General features: G+C 43.6%; 1 protein-coding gene across 4 annotated transcripts in view; it reads left to right on the top strand.

Moving 5' to 3' along the window:
* HDAC7 (histone deacetylase 7) overlaps positions 1–25,804 on the top strand; it is a 220,248-nt gene that overhangs the window by 124,109 nt on the left and 70,335 nt on the right. The window contains exon 1 of one of the 4 annotated variants that reach the window (XM_063293975.1): positions 18,562–18,583. The exons of the other annotated variants lie outside the window; for them this stretch is intronic. Coding sequence (XP_063150045.1) covers positions 18,577–18,583 — 7 coding nt within the window. The 5' untranslated portion in view covers positions 18,562–18,576. Of the gene's footprint in view, positions 1–18,561; positions 18,584–25,804 lie in introns of those variants that run through there. 4 annotated transcript variants of the gene reach the window in all.

The following is a 25,804-nucleotide window of genomic DNA, read 5'->3' as shown; positions in this document are numbered from 1 at the left end:
TTCGTAGAGGAGTTACTAACCGATGAGCAGATCAACCTTATGCCAGTTAACACTGAAATCGACTCTCATCTGGGCATCAGAAAGGCTTGCTTTTTTTCTTGGCTGGCAACTGTTTATGTGCTCTCCTTTTTCTCAGGAATGCTCAGCAGTCCTTTCTTTTTTTCTTTCTTTCTTTGTTCCTTTTAGGCCTTATTAGTTTGTGTTAGTTTTTATGTTCTTCGTAAAACTTTTAATAAAGTTTATTTTTTTAAAAAACGGAATGCTCATTAATCTATTTCCAGTATGAGTCGGAAAGGAAGGCTGGCTCTTAGAAGAATGACTAGCCACAACTCTCCTCAGTTCCTAGAAGAGTTGAGCAGCTGGAGTTCATCAGTCAGACCCTCAGGGTATTGTGAGCAGGCAACAGGCAGAGAGAATTGGTGTATGGATTATGAAGATATAGGAATGGATTGTGAGGAAGGAATGCACAACTTGTACATCCATGCAGCCACCCCACTGCCTTGAATACAACCCCAGAGCTCTGCCAAAAGTCACTGCTGCTTGTAATTTTTAATTTGGAAGAAATGGAGAGTATTACATTCTCAGGGAGAATTAGCCGTATTTTAGTTTAAGTGGAAATTTGGTCCTGGCACCATCTGTTTTTTTTAGAGCTAGCCCTCCAGTACTCCACCTTCAAAGCTGAATATTTATTTTATTTATTAACATAATTTTTATACTGCTGCAGTTTCAACAGTCTTTGATGGTGTCCAAGAATCCAAAACAGCAGTCTTAAAATAATCACAGAATAACCTCATTTTTTAAAAGTCACAAATGGATAAACGATAGGCCTCCTTCTCCTCTAGGCCTCGAAGATAGCAAAGGGTCTCTTTGAAAAGCTTTTCAGAAGCACCCCCAAAGCTGTGCACAAAAAGGCCAAGCAAATCTGCAGGAGTGGCATCTTCCATAAAGTTGAGACCACAATCAGGATGGTCCCCCAAAAGATTATTCACCCTTGGATTTGGAGATGTGAAGTAATGGAGAGTGCACGGTGGTGATGGTGGTGGTAGACAAGCTAGCCACTTATTAAGGAATGAGAAGGTATGTCTACTAGTAGCCACAGTCAAAAATTTGACTCTGCCTTTTGGATCACTGTATGAAATTAGGTTCTTTACTTTGGTTCCCTTTAGATGCACTGGACAGTCCCCAGTGGCAGCAGCCAGCAAGGACTGTGTCCAGGGGGGCTGGTAGATGTAATTCAGCAACTTTTGGAGAACCACAGGTCTTTAGCTTTATGCTGGAGCCCATGCCTGTTATTGGGGCTGGGCATGAACTGCACTGGTAAGCAGTTGGGGTTAGAGATTTCATGATGCCTCCCCTCCCCTCCCCTCCCTTCCCTTTCCTTTCCTTTCCTTTCCTTTCCTTTCCTTTGTCAAGCCCTGTACAGTCATGAAAATCTCTTTGCAAAGCACATGAGTGGTGCCTGAGGAAACCCAAAACTCCACACTCTTGGAAGGAGATGGATTTTAAAGGCTATAAATTAAGCAGTTGCTTATTCTTAAAACAGCCTGAGGCATCCATGGAACGTGCTGCTACTTTTAAATGCTGCTCTCCCTCCCTCCAAACAGTGCCATTGCCCACTAGTCACTGAATGTTTGACAGGCTGACTGAACCGTACGGATTGGGGCTTGATTTAAAATAATAAACACACAGTGCAAGAAGTGTGAACATTTAATTTTATAATACTGTAAACGAAATCTTGGAATTTTTACCTCTGGTAGACCAGCTTTTATGACAATTCTGTTAGAAAAATGTAAATGATCTCTGTGAAGATTGCATGTGATCCAAACATCATATAAATACTCATGGAAGCCTTGTGATCCATTCAGAAGATACATGAAACTGATTTTCCTCACTTGTTAAAAGCAAGTAGTGATGTAGATATGAATCAGCTAAGTTGCCCTGTGTAGTTTTAAGGTATGCCTTAAGGGGCAACAGGCAATTTGGCCATGCTGGCTGGAATATGGGAATCATTGTTTAGTGTATCTAGAAGGCACCAGGTTGGACAAGGCTGCAGTTGATCATCATAGTTCTAACCCACAGATAAAATGATAGGCCCAGTGTTCTGCAGCAAAGTCAGTTCACACCTTGGCCATTGTCAAAGCAATGAATGTGAAGCATGAGTGAACCAGCCTTTGGAAACTAGACTGGGAGGAGGTCTGACCCAACTATACCAACAGCTTAAGTTGTAACATGTGGGCAGTATATCTACAGATGCTAACAAGCAGGCCTGCAACTAGGGGCTGTGTCACCCAGGGCAAACATGGATTCCGCGCCCATTTTGGCGCCCCCCAGCGCTGTGCCTGGGGCACATGCCCCACTTCCCCCCCCCCCAGTTGTGGCCCTGCTAACAAGATCCTTCTTGTTTGAGGGTCACTTCTCCTTCATGTCACTCCTTTACAGCATCACAAAATTGACTTGAGAGGTATGTTACTACATTTCTGCCCCTTTGGAGATAATGCAGTGCAGAGGCAACCCATGGGCTTGGGCGCATATTTTTAGTGGCCCTTATGTGGTGAGAGATGGGCAGAAATTTGGTAATATTTCCTGTCCCCACTCCACCCTTTTCAGTTATTTTTGAGATCTCAGGTTCAGGATTAGCAAAATCCTCCCCAGGCAATCTCCTGAATTGAGATTCCCAAAAAGAGAAGGTGGGGAAGGGGGGACAGCTAGGAAAAAACTCAGCAAATAATGTTCTGATATGACTTAAGAAAAGTCCATCTGCTGAAAGCTTGGCCTACCTGAAAATTGATTCAGCTTGAGAGACCTAACTGGTTTATAGCGCCCATATCTAGGCGCTTCACTGCAAGCTTGTAGATAGTACAGACTTTGGAAAGTGCTGATAAAGGGCACTCTGTTGATCAGAGTGGAATATTCAGCATGTTCATGTGTGAATATATGTGTGTGTGTTCCTGTGTGTGTATGCTTAAAACAGAAGTATAAGCTTTGAGTACCAGAACTGAAATGAGTTCACTGTTCTTCTCCCACCAAAATACATTGCCTCTCTTTGTTTGCAGCACTTCAGCAATATAATTTAGAGCTTGGGAGGAAATGTTGCTGTTAAAATAGTCGTAAATCAGAGAGATCTACTGCAAATCTCTCAGAGATCTACTAATTACAAAAGCTGCCAAGGTTTCCTACCCCTAGGCACTGCTGGTCAATTTTGTGCAAGGAAGCCCAAAAAGTCTTGTTAGACTTTTACCCTTAAAGTCTCAGTTCAGATCTTAGTTCAAGATTGTGCAAGGCTTGGCTGGTTTTTATCTAGAGGAGCCACAGCTTAGGAGTTCAGTGTGTGACCTGGCACCTGCAGTTGCCACGTCAGTCCCAGGACTGGTAGATCCTGATATACCCATCCTGTTCAAAAATGTATATGTCTATGTGTGGGTGTGTGGGTGTGTCACTGTAACTTTTTGGACCCTAAAGTAAACAAACTCCGGACTCTTTTAGCTATTCAGATCTGTGTTATGTTTGATTGAAAAGAGCCCTGAATTTAACAGCTTTACATTGCCATCTAACTAGGGAGCCTTTTGGCTAATATTGAGCTAACCATGTAACTTTCCACCGAATGGATTGGAAACAGCTATTAGCCTCACACCTGGCTCATTTGGCACCTTGGCAAAAATGAATAAAAATGGTACATATAAGCTCAGGTCTGGAACTCTCTTGGCCAACACATCCAGGTGCAGAAGGCAGGACTCATGGTTGGTACTCAGCTTATCACTTTCTCTTCCCAGCATGTGAAAAAAGAAGTGAAGACACATGTAACTTTGGAAGAGAAGCCAGGGCAGGCCTTTTGCCTTCAGCTTGAGCTTCCTCCTGTTTTACTGTCTTACAGTGCCAGCCAGTTAGTCAACCACTTCAGCTAAAATAGCCCTTTTAAAGAGACTTGTGGCACTTAAAAAAAATTAGCGCTTTTATGAGCATTTAAGTTTATGCAGTCACTTCCTCAGTTGTACGGAGTTCTCCTCAGGTATAAAAATCTATAGTTTAGGATTTCATGAGGAAGATCCTCCTCCTCCTCCTCCTCCTCCTCTATCTCAAGACAGCAAACATACCTGATACTCCTGCCTCCTATTTTCCCCACAACAGCAACTCTGTGAGGTGGGTTGGGTTGAGAGAGAGTGACTCGGTGGCCTAAAGTCACCCAGCCAACTTTGAGATGGGTGAGTAGGGAGCACAGTTCATAATCCTTCCAGCTGCCTACAGATTATAATTTTGGATTGTAACTTTGGATAGTAACTTTAGATAAGTAGGCTTATGCTAGGTTTGCTGATCTACAAAGGGCTACAAAATATTGTTGTTCTTGGAACAGACAGGGCTATGTGGCTGGGTGCTGCATTGACTATTCATCTTCACCATCTTCCGCTTCAGACAGGCTGGCTGGCTGTCTTTATTTATTTAAGTACCACTGGTATTAATACAGCCATTGGTCACCTTAGTGTTTTTTTTTTAATGTAACCTTAAAAGAGAGATGCTCCTGAATCAGTGCTGGCTGGAGCTCTCATACTCTCTCCTCCCCCTACTTGGTCCTGCAGTGAATCACTCCAAAAACCTGCAGAACAGGTTTTGTCAGTTTTTTTACCCAGTGGGAGAGGAGAATGTACCTTTGAATGGAGCACTTAGAGGCTGCTTCCAAACCAGCTCCATCAATACGGTATCTGCTTTGGCTCCCTTGCCCACTCAGAGGATCATGGAGTACTATTGATGGCCCATTTTCCTTCCAGAATTGAAAAAAAATGGAGGGCAAGGGAGAGCACTGACTAAGGCAATATGTAAATGTTTCCTGCCTATTCGTCTGGTGGTCGCGGTGGCTCCCTCTAGGCGAGTGGCAATTTACAAGCTTGCTTGGATGAGAGCACTGACATTCTTCAGGACAGAGCGTTGAAGGCTGCCATTGAGTTGGAAGCAAAGAAGGAAGATCCGGATGGTGCTGAGCCTGGAGGTGTTCCTTTGATTAAAACTTCAGTACTCATAAGCTGGAGAGTTAGACATGAAGTCCTTGAGTCCTTTTCTGCAATCTTGTTTTTCATCTTGGTTTTAGCATAGCCAAGTTAAGAGGAAGAACGTGTTCCAGTCAACTTAAATTGGAACAGTTTCACAAAGATTTTTTTTTTTAAGTTGGCTGCTGGGCTATAAACATAGGGCAGAGGGTTAATGACAAAACTGGAACTTGCCTGAACTTGGGAGATGACTGATATCATTCACAGGCCAGAAAAAAGACAACTGCTGGGAAACAGGCTGCCAGTAAGGGACCACATAGGAGGAAGGCTCAGCCAGCATTCTTAGGATGCATTAAAACAAGGGTGGCAACTCTGGTTCTCTTGATGTGGCTGAAATACAGCTCCCAGAGCACCAACAGGCATGGGGTAATGGTGAAGCATGTTGGGAAATGCAGTTTTCTGCTTTCTGGAGGGCCACATGCTCCCTACCCCTGCTAGAGAATAAGCCAGTCTGAATCCCCAGTGGCAACCATTCTCAACCAAGCGCCTTCCAGGTTGGACTTTGGCTCCCACCCTCTCAGCCCTTGGCCATGTTATGACAGTGGACTTTTAATACCTGGGGAAGGCAAAAGGTTGAAGAATACGGCCCAAAGTTTGCCAGGCGTTGGAGAACTCTTATATATGTACCAATCTCCGTGGCATTTCCAGGAGACCTTCTGACCCATTCCCCTTCAGGCTTGGCTGGGGCAGCGGTAGTGACCTACCAGTTTAAAATAAAAGCACGTAGCCAACAGCACCTGAATGACTGGAGGGAGGAGAGGTGGACTTTCCTTTTTCTGCTGCTGCTGTTCACAGCAAGGCAGAAGCCCTAGGTGTATCTCAATCCCTCTTCTGTGAATCAGGCAGGATTTTTGTGTTAATAGTGACTAACATTCTTATAAAGCACACGAGTAGCGAGGTCTGCCCTAAATAAGGTGTCCTGCCTTCTTTCACACACAGGGTGAACTCCCCTCCTGAGATGATCCCCGCTTCCACCCCAAATGTGTGCACCTAAAAACAACAGGATTCGGCTTCTTGCTCGGGAAGAAAGCTCTTTGCATCTAAATTGGCAGGCCCAATCCGAAGCTCAATTGATTAACCCTCAAAGCAATCCTTTACCCTCGAAGGCAGACTGATGATTATCAATTTAATTTTACTCTTCCTTATTACATTTGCAACTTGGCTGCGATGCAGTGACCTGCGGGCTCCCATGGCAAACAGATACTCCTCTCTCTTCCAAGAGCTGTTGGCTGTGAACGCAAGAGGAATCTCTGCTGCAGCCGCGACTCCTTTGTGTGGCCTGCCTTCTGACGCAAGCAGCACATCTGTCTGAGCCCAGCTGCAGCGTCCAGAGCCTGGGCTGTGAGGTCCCGATGGTGCTGTTTGCTGCCTTCGTGTTGGGAGGAGGGCAGTGAGCTCATGCAGCAAAAATGTCCCCTTCCATTTGGGGAACTGCTCCAGGGCTGAGAATGAATACATTTGTTTCTGAGAGCAGAATCCTCTATGCCCAGTTGCAACACCCTGACTGTGTTTCCAATTAATCTACCAAATCTGTCTGGGGCCGCCCTCCTCCTCCTCCTCCTCCTTTTAAAAAAGAAGCCATTTTGTTTTCTAGCATGGAGAGGTGCTGGCGCAGGATCAGCATTGGAATGCACACAAGGTTGGCAGGAGTGGGTCGAAACAGCCTCGACATGTTGGATCTGTACAGCCTCGTGAGGGTTTTTAGCAGGATGTGCGTCACCACAGCGCCCTTTGGCAAGGAGCATGGCAGGGTGGGCAGCCCTGAGGCCCACATGTGCCAACAGCAAAGCTTGGCATCCTCTACCTGCCTGTCACAGGAAAGGCTGAGACCGTAGATTTTTGATGCGGAGTGTTGCAGGAGGGGTAGAGGGAAGAGTAAAGTGTGCAAGGGTGGTGGTTTTTTTTTTAAATTCCCTTCTTCAGAACACTGTATAAAAACTTGGCTGAGATTCTTTGGGGCTAGAATGTGTGTTGAGGGGGGGTTGCTGCAAACTTTTCCCCCACTGTAGCTGTTTTGTTTTTTTTTAATATATATATATTTTTAATTTTATTTTACTGGCAGAGACTTGGAGTTCTGTGGCCTTAATATCTGTAGATGCTTGGAATCCTGTATTCCAAAAATGAGTTAAGGAGTTCATTCACTCCTTTGCAAAACATAGTGTAACTTCCCAGCATTCTGATGCTCTGAGCCAGTCACACTGCTCCATTCCCCACCACCACCCCAGCAACCAGTCGGGGCAGAGAATGAATGCATGATGGTGTGTGATGGTGCCAGGGCACTGAGAAGCACCCAGAATTTTGGAAGCTGCACTCTTCTTGATTCAGTGCATCAGAAATCCAGAGTAGTTATCCAGAAATGTAGAGTTCTCAGAATGCTCAAGTAGGATTGGTGAGATTCACAGTGCTGTGAGGATGAATTGGGAGGGGGTTATATTTGTCATGGGTATGCATGCAGTGATTGTATGTGGGTGTGTACTGAACTCCAAGAAGAAATTATACTCAAGTTCAGTGTTTCTCAACCTTGGCTCCTTTAAGATGTGTGGACTTCAACTCTCAGAATTCCCCAGCCATGGAATTCTGGGAGTTGAAGTCCACATCTCTTAAAGGGGCCAAGGTTGAAAAACACTGCTAAAGTTGAATCAGTCAGAAAAAGAATGTTCTCTGTGCTGCAATCCCATCTATGGTTGTTTAGTTATTTATTATGTTCTGTATTTTGCTGAGGCTGTTTTATTAAATGCAATTTATCTGCTTTTTGTTTTAAGTGTTATCTGTTTAAGGGTTGATTTAGTTTTATTTCATCCATTTTTCAGTAATGAAGCAAAATAGATATTGTTTTCAAAGCAAATGCATTTATAAATGCATATTGACAGAAAAGGTAGATTTGAAAGGACATGTTTAAGTATGATTTTGGGGGGGTACAGTTTTTCAAAAATAATACAAATTATGATTGAATGCATGGGGAACAGATATGATTGGGCATAGAGTGTAGTCCAGCAGCCAGGTTGAGGAAGACTGACAAAATTTCCAAGCCACTAGAGTCAAAGTCTCTTTCAAATGATTTATATTGCTATTTTTATCTCTGTATAGCTCTATCTCACATTCCTTCTCTCTTGTTATTTATCTTGCTATAACCTGCTACAACTGAAAAGGCTCAACAGAGCCACGGAGGGCCTGTTAGAAACATAATCTGTTTCAGAGCTTCAAACTTGTGAAAGGGCCTTTTCGTTGCATTGTGAAATGCCCCTCCAAATACTTTGCACACATACATCCACAGTGGTCAGAGCATTAGTTGTCGTTTTCAACTGTTTCATCCCTAAATTCCCATTTCTTGGGTTTGTTTATTTCATGGAGTTACAGGGCTGCCCAACTCAAACAATGTGACTCTGGGCAGCATTCAACAAAATTTGGCTAAGGAATTCCACCTGATGGGACCCAGAAGACATGTGGCTCCCGCCATCTGGAACATCACCCCCCCCCCCCAGGTGAGGTTAGCTCCATCCTTGCTGGCCTTCCAGAAAGCCCTTAAAAGGTGGTTCTTCCAGCGACTTTGGGGATCCCACAGGGAGCCCATGAGGTGACTGTACTGTGTCTAGGGGATTCTCCAACTATCTTGGTTTTCATTTTTTTATTTATGTTTAATTGTTTTAATGGCTGTTATATTTTTAAAATTGTTGTTGGATATACACCGCCCAGAGCAACATTCAGTGAGATGGGCAGCTATATGAATTTGCTAAATAAGTGAATAAAACAAGCAATAAACAGGAAACAAAATAGCTACACATTAAACCACCACCTCACCAGTTATTTAAAATATAAAGTGGTGACCGAACAAAATAATTAAAGAACCAACTGGGAGCTGCACTCAACTGGACCCAAATGCTTAACCGTATGCTTGACATTTGTTAAGAGAAGTGGAATTGAAATTGCTGCTCATTTACAATGAAATAGAGGATTTTACTTCTGTGTTTACACTCTTAAATTTAAAAAAAACTCGCTTTTTAAAAATCAAGACGTGTTAACAAAAATGATCTAAGGTGCTTTATTCAGATATTTAACAACAGTTTGGGAGATCTCAGTCTGGTTTGATCTGTCCACACCCCACCCGCTTTCTCTCTCTCTCTCTCTCACACACACACACACAAACATGTGCATAGTGTAGCTACTTTAAATTAGTACCTCTGTCCAATCACCCATTTGTAGCTTCTAGAATCCATTTTCATACCACAGATTTGCTAATGACATGAAAAATCCCCCATATTTTGCTAATCTGTCAGTTTGGAACATTTATCCTAAATCTTCCTTTTTTTTATGTTGAAAAGCCCATACTACCAAAGACACACACACCACCTTCTTTTCAAGTCTTCAGTGTGCTGCTCGCAAACCCATGAACAGGTGGCCATATGTAACCCAAATTATCACCTTCTCTGTCAGCCCATAAACTGTCCCCACCCTGCCCCTTGCTTCCTGTGCTATACTGAGCTGAGGGAAGACCTCAGAAATTTGCATGTATTTCCTAATCCTACGCTCGACTAAAGTCCCCTCTCAGCTTTGGATTCCTCTTCCCCCTTCCCATCAACTGATATGGCTATGATTGCATTTGAAAAGATTCTGCCTGGGTTATAGATAACTGTGGGTGCAAATTGAATTGTCACATGCACAGCTCTTTCAGGCAAGAAAACTGGGAGAGTGTGAAGCCCAAGCTTGCAAGTAAGGCTTTGGTTCAGCTGAACTCCTGCCAGCCAACCAAGCAAGCCAGCAAGCCAAGGACCAGCTCATTGGGGAGGGGACTTCGTATCTCGGTGCCAAATAAAATCTTCCTCCCCCACAGCTGCAGGATGCTTGCAGACCAACCTTCTGAGAAAGCAACTGCTGGCAGTTGGTTTTATCTTTTGTGGAAGGGGAGGGGGGATTTCCCTAACCCTTGCTCTCCAAGGAACATATCTCCAACTTAAAGCAAAGTTCATAAAAAGCTCAGGGGAAGAGCAGGCTGTATTTAATTTAAAGAAACCATGTTTTTTTTCCCCTTGTACACTCTTATTTTTATTTTTTTCCTGGGCCTGTGGAAGCACTTCTCGTCCAGGGTCTTTGGCCTAAATCTGGACATTCCGTCCGTCTCCTGTGTTGTTTTCTGTGAAATTGGATCTGGAGCAGCGTTGGGGAGCATTCCTGCTGGGTGGAGAGAGCTCTCACAGTGCCAGAGCAAATTCAAAGGCTCCCATGGAAAGTCATGTCAGCTGGCGTCACTCCTCCAGAGCAAGCACTGTGCCTCGCCCTTGCTTTGCATCATAGGGGAACTGGAAGAAGATGAGGGGAGGAGGCCTTAATGGGGCTGGCAGGTCATCAATGGCTGGCCAGATGGGGCTCCCCTTTGACTCGAAGGCGGTCCTAGCATCAGAATCCCCATTTGTATCACTGCCCAACAACAGCCCATATGGTGGATCCAGTGATCCAGTGTATCTAGGGATCTCCTTTGCAGCAGGGATGCAGAGCTTTTATCTGACTCAGGCTAGCCATTGGCCCTTGAATGGCCAAGGCAAAGACTAAACGTGGTTGAACTCAACTGAAATTAAATAATTGGTTTATTAAGCCCCGTTGTGCTGCAGATACTCAAATATGAGGGGGAGAGCAGAAGAGCATGTGTTATTCTTTGAAGGCAGTGCCATGTGCCACCTTGCAGACAACAGCATTCTACAATCTCATGCCAATTTTTCCATGAAGCACTGTTCCAGGGATCTCAGCAGGGGAAAGGATGTTTGACCTTGTCTGGGTTAGGAAGCTGAGTGAGGTTGCGCCTGGTTAGTAGTTGGAAGGGAGACCACTATGGTATGCAGATGAGAAGCTGAAAAACATTGCAGAAGAAGGCAGTGGCAAACCATTTCCATACTGTCACCAAGAAAGCTGCATAGCTATAGCCATGTGGTCACCAGCAATCAAGGGCATTCAAAGACATCTTTATTCTTTTGGTGCAACATGGAAAGCTTGGGAAGAGGGACTTGCTGACAACTATCCAGTGATTTTTTTAGTAGGCTAAGAAGATTGCTCAGATTCTGAGGTTCAAGTTGGCAACTCTAGCCACACCGTAAAGCATGGATGGTATGCTCCAAGTGGAAATAATCACGGTGTGTCTGTGTGCGTGCACGTATGTATCATTTTCTGCTGCAGAAAATGAGGTTAACCTTTTTATAGAGCATTGCACTTTTTTCAATTTCATGTGCCTTGAAAATGGGAGAATTCACTAGTGATTATAGCGCTAATACATTATGAGGGGCACACCCTATTTTTTTCTCCTATTAAATTATCACTGTCCCGTTTTTGTTTGAGAGGGCTTGCCTCCATCAAAGCTGAGCATCTTGGTAGCTGCTTCCATTTTGTGGAACTCTTTCCCAGCTGGAACCCATTTGGCCCCATCTCTCTTAATTTCATAGTACAAAGGGAAGGCCAAGTCTGTTTTCTGGGCTTTGACTGGTTTTATTTGGTCAGTTTTCTGGCTGGATTGGATCCTTTGGATCCTTTCATACATATGTATGAAATGTGTTTGTGTGTGCGTGTGTTTTAGTCTTAGTTTTTAAATGGTATTTATTTGTTGTTGTTGAAAAAAAGCCTGCTTCAATTTATTAATTGCTTTGAGTGAGATAGGAAAGCGAGATAGGGAATATTTTAAGCTGGAAAACCTCCCTCCCCCCAAGAAAAAAGAAATTGGCTTTGTGGGTAGGTAAAAGTGAGGCTTGCATTCTGTCCATGCTGCATGTCCTATTATAGGACAATCATGTCCGTCCTCCCCTGTATATCAGTGGAGACAAAGTTGTTGCAAACTTCAAGAATATAAAGGTGGCAGAGAACGGAGAGCCCTCAAGGATGTCCGATAGTGAAAGACTCGGCTCACAAAACATTTTTCAGGAAGAGAAGATCCAAGGTTGGCACAAGAAAGCTCACTGCTTGGAGGGCACACAGCCATGTCTCCTGGTTTGGATTGTAGGCCATGTGGGTAAATGTAGGGCCGATGAAGGGTATGTCTTACCTCCTGCTTGTGAGCCCACTGGGAGAAACAAAATACTGGACTAAAATTGGCCTTGACCGGATCCAACAGTGCTATACTTATGGAGGCATCTGTGTCTCAATGTTGCTTTGAGCAGCCCAGGCAGTTTTGCCTTTTGATATTTTGACTTCAGGGATATTTTCTTATTCCTCACTGTGGCTCCCTCTGAACCGAACATTTTGGCCCAGTTGGCAAGAAATGGTACCCGCTAGCCTCAGGTTGAAAAGCTCAGATGGTGGCAGCCCTCCCAAAAGTGGGTGGGGGGCAATTCTGTTGATTGAGTGTTGCAATCATTTTTCTCTTTGGCAAAGACTTTAGAATTTTTTGTTTTGTTTTGTTTTCATTGACATTTTCTTCTGCGTGCTGAAGAACTGAATCCAAGAACAAGTTGAAGGGGAGGTGACTGAACTCTCCATAACATACTTGATTCCAGAGGCCATCATCTGTGGCTTTGTTGAGTTTTGGGCTCTTGCTGATTCTAGATCCTTTCTACAAAGGAGCCCATCCATTCCCAGTGTAAAACAGAGGCTTCGAATCCCCCCCCACCCCATTTATATAGCAGGATGATCCACATAACTGCAGGTATAATCTGGCTTGGAGGGATGGGAATGCTTTGTCATTACCATAAAGAGCTGGAAGTCAGAAATCTTTGCTGATTTACTGCAAAGCCCAATTCTACCCCCACTGTGTTTGCAATCTCAGGAGAGCTGACTTTTTTATTTGGTCCCGGAAGGGAGAGGACAACATGTGGCTTGATGTATGTGAGCGCATTGCATCATGTTACTGATGCAAGGAGTCAGTCTTAAGGGGCTGTGTAAGCCGGTTCTATGCCGGAAGCCACACATTGATCATTTCATTGGCACCCGGTCACACTGGGGAGAGAATTTAGTACTGTATAGGCAATGCTGGTTTACCCTGTGATGTCGCTTCCCCGAGGATCAGATGGGTTATGGACTTGTTATTCTTTATTTATTATCATCATAATCTATCCATTAGCTAAAATTCTTTAAATAGGTTACCGTTAATAAAAAGAAAGAATAAAATGCAGTTAGGAAATAAATACCATTTTAAAAAATTCCAGTGTATAGCAGGCATTTATAAACCAAAGTGAGTACAAAACTATGGAATTGCCCTGGAGAAAAGGGCCAAAAAGACATTGACTGAGGCACCAGGCATGGGCCTTTGGAGAGGATGTTTCCTAAACAAGGGTCCACATCCCTCTTCTTTGAGCCACTTGTCTCTCTTAAGTTGGCAGGGCAAGACCACTAAAGTGCCAGACCTAAAAGAGGAGATGTTCCTTGAGATCCTAGTTTGTACTAAACCAAGCGTAAGGGGAGATATTTGTTAGAATCCCAGCAAGTGAATATATTGATCCCATTAGGGGTGGCTGTGCAGATAAAGGAATTGTAGGTAGTAGGTTCCAAAGCTCTTTATTAAGTGAAAAAGAGATTCCTGGAACTCATCAGGATATAGGTAGAAGATTGCGGGAGAAGACCACCCTATGGGTCCGACACTTGGATTATGATAGTCCTTCAGGTTCGAAGAAGACACGCTGTTGTGCAGTTCATCTGTGAACACGGAGGTGGCTCTGCAGTCCCAGTCTGGAAGTGCAGAGTCTAGCACAATGGGGGCACTGGAAGTCCATTGTTGTAGTATCTCTGGGTGTTATTCTGTGATGTCGCTCACAGTTTTCAATCAGTTTTTGGCAGCGCCTGTCTTCGAAGCTGGTGGAGGCTTCATAGCACAGGGCTCACCAGTGGATTCTGTCAGCAGCTGCAGCTTCTAGTTTTCTTGGCTGAATGTCCCAGTGGCATAGGGTTTCTTTCACAGCCTCTTTGTAGCCCTTGCGTGGACGACCTCAAGGTCTCTTCTCAGACTCCAGTACATGATAGAGCAACTGGTGAGGCATACGGCGGTCATCCATTCTGTTGAAGTGTCCCACCCACCGCATCTGGGCTCTGATAATCAGGGACTCAATGCTGGTGGGACTCTGCACGATCCAAGACCTCCAGGTTGGGGACATGGTCTTGCCAATGAATGCCAAGCATGGAGCAGACAGCGCACATGTGAAATTTCTCTAGCTGTTTGATGTTCCTTCGGTCCAGAGTCCAGGACTCATATCCATATAGGAGAGAAGGGATAACCACAGCTCTATAGACTTTCAGTTTTGTGGAGATATGGATGTTGTGTTGATTGAACACTCTGGTACGCAGCCGCCCCAGTGTCTGGCTGGCCTTGCTGATCCTGGAGTCAATTTCTTTGTCCAAAGACCCATTGCTCGGGAGGATGCTTCCCAAGTATATGAAGCTCTTTACATTTGTCAGCTGGGTGTCATCAACAGTGATTTTTGGTTAGAAATCCATGCTCCCATACAAAGGTGTGGCCAGCAGGAAGGTTTGCAGCTCAGCTGTGTCTGCACTAGGATTAGACCAGGTTCACCTTTAGTCACTGACCAGAAATATTGTACTGCTTTTCCAGATCCTTTCTTTAAGTCCAATAAAGCTGTAGCTTAACCCACCCCACCTTCTCCCTCTTCATTTACAGGCCTGGGCACAATTGTCTGGTGATCTCCGATTCACCTTCAGCCCACTCGCTGCTTTAAAAAGTTTGTTTTGGGCTGTTTTGGTGTAATCCTGCCAATTTTTATAATTCATATGTAGTGTTGATCTACAGGGCTGATTCTTACTCTTTAGAAGGCACAGCCAAGACACATACTACAAGCAGTCCTCCTCCTTCTCCTCCTCCTCCTCCCCCACTCCTCCTGCTTTTCACGAGGCCTCATTGACGTTGGAGAACTGCTGGCGTCACTAGCTCTGCCCCGAAATGGCATCTCCCCAAGGGGGCCTCCTGCCAAGGACTCCGTTAAGGAAACCTCCCAGAGCTTCAAAAGAGGAAACAGTAGAAGCAGGGGAATGGGGGTGGCCTGGTGGAGTGGGGGACGGGAGGAGGGGAATCCAGCTTCACCACTTTCTGATCTATCCCAAGATCTGTATTCATTAACAAGAAAAATTCTCCCTTTGCCTGTACAACTCTATTTGTTGCAAAAGGAGGCATCTATAAATACCTCCCCAACTTGAGACTGCAGAGCTTTCACTGTTTAGCAAATAGCTCCTCTGTAGATGAAGAGAGATACAATAAATAATAACTGTTTTTTTTTGAAGATGTTTGCATTTTCTACAGGAAACCATGATCCTGAATGGGTGGGGGCATCAAATCTTCCACATTGCTCAGTTCCCCTCCCCTCCCCTTCCCCCCACCCCCATTACAGAAAGGAAAGAAGTTAAGAAGAAAAGATGTTGACCCCACATTCTAAATCTGGGGCAAAACGAAGACCAGCCAATTTCACAAATTCCTTCAGTTCCTAATTTGGCCTATCACGGAAAGTTATCTCTTTGGGAAACCCAGAACATGGCAGAGAAGGACCTCAAAACACACATGTCTTCCCAGTGAAAAAGAAAGCTTGATTCCAGCATTTTAATATTTTTCAAGGTTGGGTGCAGAACCTGTCTGAGATGAAGCCTGGAGCTGTTACATAAGAATTTAAACCTTAATCTATCTTTTGCGTCCTACCCAGATTATAATTCCAAGAGTCCAAAGCTGGAATGGCCAATCTAATTTGGGCTAGATAGTCTGGAAGGTGTAGTCTCAACACATCTAGAGACCCAACAGGTTGGAGAATATGGTAAACATAACACTTTTTAAAAAAATCCAGAAATATGTTTATCATTATTTATTTTCATCGTTACTTTAAATTATCTTGATTTTGAACATAATGATCATCCTTGGCATCATCGAAGTACACTATTCCCATCATTATCTGCACAATATACATTGTTTTGAATCTAGGCTTAAGACAGAAAGAATGGCCTATTGAACTTTGCATGCTGCGTGGTGGGCTTTGTTTGAGTTTCGTTGACCAGGACAGCCCTGTGGCTAAGAGTCTGCTTAGATTGTCACGTCTGCTGTTTTCCTGGCAGGACTGGTGAGGTCCCAGGCTCCATGCCTAACCTGTTACTTTAAAAAGAGAAGGTAGGTGGAAGGAACTGCTGATGGGTGGGAGTGAGAAGCATTCTGCCTCCAAAATTGTGTAAGAGGCTTTTCCTTGATGTTCTTCGGAGGAGTAGCTCTACACCATCCAAGAGACTAAGCTTCTCCACCTCAAGCTGGGAATTCCCTAAGGGCTTTCCTTCTCCACACAGTAGACTGAGAAACTGTAGCATTGCCAAGTACCGGCACTTAGCGTTAGGCTTTTTCCTGCTTTCTGCTCTAGGAATGTGCCTTACTCCAAGTCAGACTACCTACTCAGGATTCCTGTATTGACACTGGATTTTTGGCATTTCAGACAGGAGGGCCTTGCATGGTCTACTGGAGATTGAGGCAGGATCATTCTGAATGTCAATGTGCTGTCTGTGAATAAGCATGCCTATGGTCCTTCCATTACTTGCCCAGCTCTGATTGTGTTGCCATACAAGTGTGTGTGTGTGGTGGTGCTATTTCTGTTGAACTGGTGGGAAAGTAATAGATCTTTCCTCATTCTCAACTTCTGCAGTAAGCCTTAGCTGATTGGAAATTTTAGTAACTTTCTGAGCAGACTGGATCAAGTGATTTTGCTGAATTGAGTCACACACACACACACACACTTCCCCTGCCTTTCTTGATCCCCGGACTTCTTTGAGTCTGGTTTTGATTTGGTGCATGTACGCTTTGTCTGCTTTTCCGTCTGAAGACATATGAAACCGTTTTCCCGGCTGAAAGAACAATAGAATGGTTAAAACATAAAGTAGCACCCAATCATCATAAAACGCAAACAATTAAAAACCACGGAGGAGAAAACCAGGTCTTTCCTTAACCAAGCTAAACGTCAGGCATGGTGTAATAGCTGGGAAGAGAAACCTTTTTTTTTTTTCCAGTGAGCAGCCAAGTGCTTTCAAGAAAAGTTGCTGGGGTCTTCAAGGAAAGAGTACTCCTTGTGTTAAAAGCAATGGAGTACAGTCTGTGGCCTTTGGGTAGTTTGGAGCACAGCCTCAGAAGCCCCACAAAGAGTGGTCTCCAAACTGGGGCCTTTAATACAACAGAGGGCATAATGATTAAATACATGCAGAGCAATAATTTTAGTCACATTTAAATGTAAACTTCTTAATGAATGCAAAAATGTGGTGAACTCTCACACCTTAATTCAACTCCTTGCCCACACTATTGAATTAATCTCTCTGATGGTTTATCCCTCAGATAAAACAGAAATGAGAAACTTCCTAATCTGAACTAGAAACTAGAATGTTTAAATTGCCCTCTCAAATGACTTTCACCAATTCTAAAAATAGTCCTGTAGGTTCCATAAAACCGTCTGTGGCCTTTGTCGCAACAAGCTGGCATGGTTATCTCGCTGGAGTAAGATTCTGTTTACACTGTGCTTTTTCATATCTTGTAATAAATAGAAGTCTTTGCCCTGGAACTTTGCAACATTTTCTTGCCCAGTTGAAAACCTCTTGTCCATATTCTCTAAATCTCCTACTCACTACCAATGCCAGCCTCTTTACCAGATTTTGAATGGGGTTTATATTGTACTGTTTGCCACAGCTTAGCAGTATGTTTTGTGTGAAAGCTAATAGTTTAGTGCTTGAGCCAAACTCCAGAGTAAATCTATTAACTTAAGCAGGTGGGATCTGGAGTAGGTCGGAGTCAAAGATTGCAACCTCAGCAAAGGAGGGGTGTGTGAGCAAGAGAGAGCATGAGAGCAAGTGCAAGCCCATTGCTTTGATGATTTGTTTGGGAAAAAATAAAATAACATTCTCAAAGCTTGGCAAGCCAAGAGAGGTCCCTGGCAGAAACCACAGTACTTGGCTGTGGTTGTTGGAGATGTGGCAACAGAAGCTGGAGGCAAAGGAGATTGCATTCCCCACCCTACTTATGGCACTTTCAAGTTTTAGCTCCACCATCCAGTTACTGCCTCCACCATCAAGTTGTCAGAGGTGTGGCAATAAGGTGTAGAAATCACCAAGGATGGGCCAATGAGTACCTGATGCCAAATAGGAGACCAGATACATTTAAGGCTTCCCCCTACTCCCTTTCTTTGATTGAACAAAGCTCTTAATCAAAAAGAATGCCTGCAGTTGGAAAGCCTTCATGTTGCACAGAAGCTTTCAGCAAACCATAAGCTTTTTAAAAGGTACATTCTATTGGATTGACTTTGGTCTGGGTGGGAACTTTCTCAGCATTCCAACAACCTGATTGATTAAAATTTCTGTGGAGATTTCCTGATGCGACTATTAACAGAGCCTCAATCTGTGCTCTGTTATCTATTTTCTGTTTGAACATTTCTAAGAAGAAAGGTAATGAAAAGTGTGAACTGTTTTGACCACACAATGAAACACAGTTGCTTTAAAAAATGGGGGAAGGGTTGGCAATCATTGGAGTTCTAGACTGCATCCATGGATCACCTGGTGACCCCTCTCAACCCAGCCTGATCAAGTTGTCATTTCTTCCATCACAGAAGGTGATTTTTCAATGTTAGGTAAGTCATACACAATTAGACCTTAGAGCAGGGTTTCTCAACCTTGGCAACTTTAAGATAGGTGGACTTCAACTCCCACAATTCCCCAGCCAGCCATGAAGTCCACCTGTCTTAAACTTGCCAAGGTTGAGAAACACTGCCTTAGATTAAGTCCTTGGAATTCGCATTTTTTCCTTTCTTGTTTCACATTGCAAACTCAGTGATCATTTATAAAGTCTTTCAGGGGTATTTACTGCCCTTGGGTCCTCCTCAGAAGGCCTTCTTCAGAATTGCTCCTGTCCTTCCTTGACAAAGCTCCAAGTATCAAAATTCTACAGCAAAAGAAAAGCTTTCTATTTGATAAGCTTGTCTGTATGTGTGTGGGCGTGCTTGTGGTTACAGTCTATCTGGATGTTATTTTGGTGGTTAGTTGTTGGTTTTAAGTTATGTTTTGACTATTGATTTAATTAAATGTTGGCCCCTATCCTCAGCCTCCAGTGGCAGGATGGGCTAAAAAACCCAAAATAAATACAGCTTAACTATCCCTTCCACCAATGGGAGAGATTGCCTTCCCTGTTTGGCATTTCCTATTCTCTGGGACCAAGGGGGCAACAGCTGTCTCTGTAAGTGGTTCCCAGACAGGGCTGTAACTCGTGGTTTCTTGGAGCAAGGCTTATGTTGCACTTTTGAGAAGCCTGGGTAGATACACCCCTTGAAGGCTAATGCCAACCAACCGAAATGCAGCAGAGTTTGGGAGTCCATCTGGAAAGGGACATGCTCGTGTTTTAAATCTGAAAACAAATGTTCAGAATGGAAGAGAGGAAGCTGGGTACAGAGAAGGTCCTCCAGGAGGTGGCTGATGGGGTGAGGGGAGGTAGCCTGTAGCTTGGAGAGAACACTCAGGGACTTCTGCAGAGGAGAGCTGGGAGAAGCCATGTGCCTACATCAGAGGATACTTCTGCTTTTTCCATCCTTTCTAGCATCCCACTATGACTTGCCTGCAGATGTGGACCCCAAATGCACAGGGCCCAGAAAGGGAGGGGCAGATTGACTGAGCTATGTGCCACTATTTTGGAGGGGAATTTCCTTCTAGACCATTGGTGACCATGTCAGTCTTGCAGAATGGTTACCTGTTATAGAAGGCACACAGATGAAGCTGCTACCACCATCTCCTCCGCCTCCTGGCCATTCTTTCATAACTTGGTGATTATTTTCTGGTATAAAGTTGAGGGGAGTGTTAAACAAAGCACAGGGTTTTAGGCTTCCACCATGTTTGTTATCTAAGAATGACAATGTGCCCAATGGCCTCAGATTGCCTGTCCTGCACTTTTTTTTAATCTAAAATAACTTTCACTTGACTTCATGCACAACAACAGGCTCAAGGTTGTGGGCAACCTATGAAAATAATTTCATAATATGCACTATATTTTCATTGTGCTATTGTTGTTGTTTAAAAAAGGTTGGGGTGATTATCAGAGGCTCTGGGTAGTGTGCATGTTGCTGCAGGTGGTAAATGTTCCTACCTTAGGTTTTAGGGATGCTGCTGTTCAGGACAACAACATCTTCCCTTATGGCCTGGGGACCGTTGCCAGAAAGGCTGCCCCCGTTTGTGGGCCACCATCTTGGATCAGTAGAGAAGTCAAGTTGAAAAGGCTCGTGAGAACTGTTGGGACTCACTCCACAAGTTCCCGGTAGCCTGCAGGAATGGGGGTGGGACAGAGATCTAGTTGACCCTCCTGCCTCATAAAAAGGAAATCAGTTAATCCCTCGCTGTGATTTAAGCTTCAAAAGCCACAGTGGAAGAAATCTGCCTTAGTGTGTGTTTACCCTTGCCCCAGTGTTCTGCCCTTTGCCAAAATCAACTAATTTTTCAGTTCAGGTCTTATAGATCCACATTTCAGGCTTTGGCGTCGCAGGAGTATCCCTTGGTTTGTGCTGTGGAGGGCTTTCCCCTGTGATCTAGAATTCGTCAGCTGGTAAACTTATTAAGCAGCAAATCCTGCTGGATCCATTTTCCTCTGTTTTTCCTCTCTGTTGTTTATTAGTCATTTATCTGCTTCCTTTAAAATTTATATGTGGGCACATGCCACAGAAGTACCCTCAGGGCAGATAGAAACAATGTAAAAGAGAAAAAAAGAGAGTCCTATATACAAAACCCACAATAAAACACCATTGTGGTTTTAATTTATTTAATCTGAAAACATTAAGAATAGGTTCAGAGCAGCAGAACCCGGCAGGAGGCAGGGACTAATTAAAACACTCACTTTGCCTCGCAGTACAAATGCTAGACAAGATAAAAATGGTTTGCTTTCATCTTAAAACAGGGAAAGAGGTAGCCTGGCCTATCCCTCAACCCGATGTTCTCCAGATGTGCTGCAACTGTAGTTCCCAGAATTCCCAGGCAGGATGGCTTGGCTATATTGGCAGAGAAATTATGGGCTTTGTCTATTACATCTTGAGGAACCAGGCTGCGGAAGGCTAATCTATCTGAGCAGGCATTTCTATAAGGAGGTCAGTACTGAGAATATAAAGGAAACATTTTGAATTGGTTTTCAGATTTTTTGTATCTACATCTTGTAGGTAAGGTAAAGATTACTCCTTCCTTTAGCCCAGGTGTGAGTGGAATTCCTGCTTTGTTTTATGATGAGATATTCAGGATCCACTCAATCATAGTCACATAGGGAGACTGGCAGATTTGCATTGCTTTGGATCAAGAGAGACTAAATGTGAAAACACACTCAGCCCATAAACCTGTGATTAGTATCTGAAATAAGTTCACATGTCCTTTCACATAAAAGTGACTTCCTGGTGTTTTGTTGGCAAATTACACTGAGGAAAGTTCTGTTGTTAAGCTGTTATTAGCATATATCGTAATTATTAAAAGATTAAAAGAGCCATTAGTAGATTCTGATCTATTTTCTGCCTGCCTTGGTTTTTTTTAAAGTGTTTTGTGCAAAAGTGTGTATTCCCAAAAGTGTGTATTTAAATGTGGATTTTTGGAGGAATTTGAAAAAGCAGAAAGAACATGAAGCCAAATGATGGGTAAAAAGATGTAAATTTTAAAAAAAGATACATATTTCTGTATTGTAAAGCCACATAAATTATTCCTTCATTTCAAAGTTGGATTTAGAATAGGGTCTTTTTCAACAGTCCTAACAAACCTGATGAGTTGATTTTCTTTGCAAAAATGTGCCTCTGGTATGCAAGGTATTTTTAGAGTTCTTATGGTTAAAATAAATATGACAGATTAGGAGATAATTCTGGAATTATTGGTTGTCTGGTTTTATTGTCATGTAGTATGTGTATATATGCATGCAAGCGAATAGTTGTTTATCGTTGCTTTGCAATTGTGTGTGTGTGTGAATGTCTGTGTCTGTGTATTCAAGCATGTGTGTGTTAGGGAGAAATTTATTTTATTTATTAAATTTATATCACCGCCCATCTCCCCCAATGGGGGCTCTACAATAAATAGCATTAAAACATAGCCAGATAAAAATTACATTAAAATATACATAAAAGCAAATGTAAAATCCAAAAGCCAGTGATAGTGTGATGTAGGGATTAAGATGCTGCAATAGGAGCAGGAAGACCCAGGTCTAGTCCGCCCTTAGGCACGGAAGCTGGCTGGGTGATTTTGAGCCAGCCAGTCACTCTCTCTCAGCCCTAACTGGGAAGTAAAGTAACATCTATTTACCAACCTGCATTGGACCAGCATGGTAGATTACAGGCATACTTTTCAGTGAAGAGACCTTCATCCTGCAATAGATTGATTCAGACTGATACACACACACACACACATTTCTAAGAGTAGACTGTTAGAACGTTATCACTCAATGAAGTTTCTAGGTGATTTCCTAAGCTAGCCCAGCCTCAAGCATTATATAGCAACAGTCCAATTTGAAGATTACTAAGTTATGTAAGACATTGCCAAGTCACTGTTTATTACTATGTTTATTACTATGAGTTGCCAGTTCCTAAACATATAGCCAACTTCTTTTTTCTTTTCTTTTCTTTCTTCCTCCCCCCCTCCCCCCTCCCCCTCCCCCGTTTTGCCCCAGCTACTGGCAGCTGTATAGGGTAGTCCAGATCAGGAGTCTGACTCTACTGGAAGACTAAGACTATATTTTATTGAGAGAGGTTCTAGTAACAGATTCTTATGTAAAAGTTTCTGAATATCTGCTTCCTCTCTCTGGCTCTCTACACCTACATTCAGTACTCATTTTCCAAAAAGGATTGCCCAGCTCCTAAATAGAGCTACCGTATAACACAGATGTCAGCTCACAGCTCATTTAATGTCCTGCTAGAATTCCCCATGCTTCCCCCCCTCAAAAAAACATTTTAAAAACTACCTTGCAGAAGACTTCTAAGACTATTATTTTCATCGTTCAGGAAGATGTTGCTTTGTTAACCCTTGATGTAGCATAACCAGGCTACTACACTTTCCCCAAACTCCCGGATTATTTCTGTGATCTGGCCCCATCACATACAGAAGCCAAAGGGGAAGTCGTATGCTTTTAGGGTAATTCCTGTCTGGCAGCACTGCAGCTCCCTCAGTATCATCTTGTTCCATGTTTGAAAGTATGCAGATAGCTGGGAAGACTCCAGTCTTCCCAACTGGACAGGTACTATGATCAGTAACACTGCAAGCAGCCAGGTTGTCCAGGAAAATCAACTAAGACTCGTTCTCCTGCCTCTCTCCCAGCATCCTCCATCCTCTGGGATAACTGAGGCACCTGAAGTACCCAAACAGGGACTGAAGCCCGATCAGTAAGGGTCAAGTAAGTGATCGGTTTCAGGCATGTCTAAAGCTGTGATTGCCACTGTGTTGTTAGTTTTGTCAAGCAATTAAATTATTCAGATTGTAGGGGCCATAGTAATAGGGCTTTAAAAATATTGTAGATCTCCAAGTTACAGACCTGTCCTCTTAAGGAGAAAGAACCAATTCTTTCCCACTGCTTCTTCTACCAAAAAAAAAAAAAAACAAGGTGGGAGGTGGGCGGGATTATCCATTGCCACCTGCTCATATTGGCAGACCAGGTGATGCTAAATGATACAGGAACAAAGGCTGAAATAAAAGATGCAATCCAAAGCTGCTTTTTTTTTTCTCCCCACCACTCCCTGCCTTCTTCCAGCTGTGATCTAAGTCCACTTTCTCTCCAGTAGCAGATCTCCCTTAAACGTCTGGCTTTGGAAGGTTTCTCCCTACATTGCCTGTTCAACTGGGATGCTTGGAACAAGCCATTTTGGGGTGTGATTGAAAGCAGCTGGCTACCGGCTGGCAGTGGGCTTGATGGTCTTCTTCAGCCTGGCACTTCCAGATCTGGGGAGCCTGCAGCTCCCAGAATGCTGAGGCAGCATAGCCTTTAGCCAGGCATTCTGGGAATCAACACCTTTCAGGGACACCAAGTTGGGAAGACCCTCACAGGGGACCTGAACTAGAAAATGTCTTCTTCCTCTCACAGGATGACTGCTGTGCTTTTGGTGATTTTACTATTTACTTCAGCCAATGTTTCTCCTCAACTTTTTATTCCCTATTCTAGTCAACCATTTGCTCCTTCCTATGATCGTAACAGAAACTTGATCTGGAAATATTAGAAGGTGGAGTTGTTTCCCAGGTTGGAAATTAGCATGATCACTTTCTAATGTTTCTAGAACAAGCTGCTGTTAAAGGTATCGGGGTTGTTGCCAAAAGAAAAAACGATGGGATCATTGCATATGAAAAAATGGGGCTGAGCCTTCAGGGATTAAGAGACGGGTTAGGGATACTGTAGAACCATACCAGCAGGGTTCTCACATCACGGTAAACCTTGGTTGGTTTTATGTATGGTTACATTTGCCTGGGTTCACATGTTGCATTACATCAAGGTAACCATATATGGCTTAGTATGTCGTGTGAACCAGGCCACAGTGTGACATCAAAGCAGCTTAAAAAGAAAATCCCATCCTTGGTACCAGGTAGCATAAATAGCTTCTGTCGATCGGAAGGTCGGCGGTTCGAAACCGCGCGGCGGGGTGAGCTCCCGTTGCTCGTCCCAGCTTCTGCACACCAAGCAGTTCGAAAACATGCAAATGTGAGTAGATTAATTGGTACCGCTTCGGCGGGAAGGTAACGGCGTTCCGTGAGTCATGCTGGCCACATGACCCGGAAGTGTCCTATGGACAACGCCGGCTCCAAGGCTTCGAAACGGAGATGAGCACCGCCCCCTAGAGTCGGACACGACTGGACTTTACGTCAAGGGAAACCTTTACCTTTACCTTTACTGGTACCAGGTAGCATAAATAGCTTCTCCCAACTGGCACTTTCAGATGCATTGGTCTACAAGTCTCTCAACATCTGAAAGGTACAATGTTGTAGAAGCTTGGTTTAAAATATCTGAGAAGGGCTCTTGTTTGGAGAAATGGAGGTAAAGCTTTCAGAAGTGGCCTGCCTGCCTTCTTAAGGCATGGGATTCCTACAAGGAAAGACATTTATTGTCTTTCTTTCATTCTTACACTTTGATTGATTGATTGAACAGGATTCCTGCAAGGAAAAATGTGGGTGGAAGATGGTCAAAGCTACGAAAGAGAGTTCCTGCATCTTTTGTCATTCTACAGAAGAGGGCTGTCAGCAGGCTGTAATCAAGCAGTACCCCTGATTAACTTCCCTCTTCCCAACTAGTATGAAGGCAGTATGGTCCAGGAATATACTGCCTTCATTACTATCCAGAGATAGCCCTCCATTTCTGGGACTTTCTCCCTTGAGAAATGTATTTTCCTCTCTTCCTTATGATCTACATGTTGCATTTTCATCATTTCCAAATCCCAGTCTCAGTGTTCTGATAGTCTTTTAAAAATTCACCATGTTTTCCTGTGTATTTGGTTTATATATCATTGTTACACAGATAAGTGTTAGACCAGGATCAGATAATCTGGGGCTGTTTTGGGAAACTAATTTGCAGATGATAGGCTCTTCTCTTGTTCCATGCTTTCACATGTTGATGTTTTTGCTGGCCTTTTATCTGCTTGATCTGATGTCAGTGGGTTTTTCATGAATACAAGATGGACTTTTTATTTTACTGCCCACCATTTTTAAAATAAATTCTTAATAAAACACTGGGCTTGCTGCCTGGATCTGATTGCATAGTGGGTGGGATTGTGGCCCACATGCAATCCTGGCTGAAAGAGTTTCTGGATGTTGTATGATAGCATGATGCAGTAGCATGATGAACCATAGAAAAGCTTCATGCACATACCCTGTGGTGA

The sequence above is a fragment of the Candoia aspera genome, chromosome 2, assembly GCF_035149785.1.
Source record: "Candoia aspera isolate rCanAsp1 chromosome 2, rCanAsp1.hap2, whole genome shotgun sequence".
NCBI classification, from domain to species: Eukaryota; Metazoa; Chordata; class Lepidosauria; order Squamata; family Boidae; genus Candoia; species Candoia aspera.
This window is presented reverse-complemented; position numbering and strand designations above follow the sequence as displayed.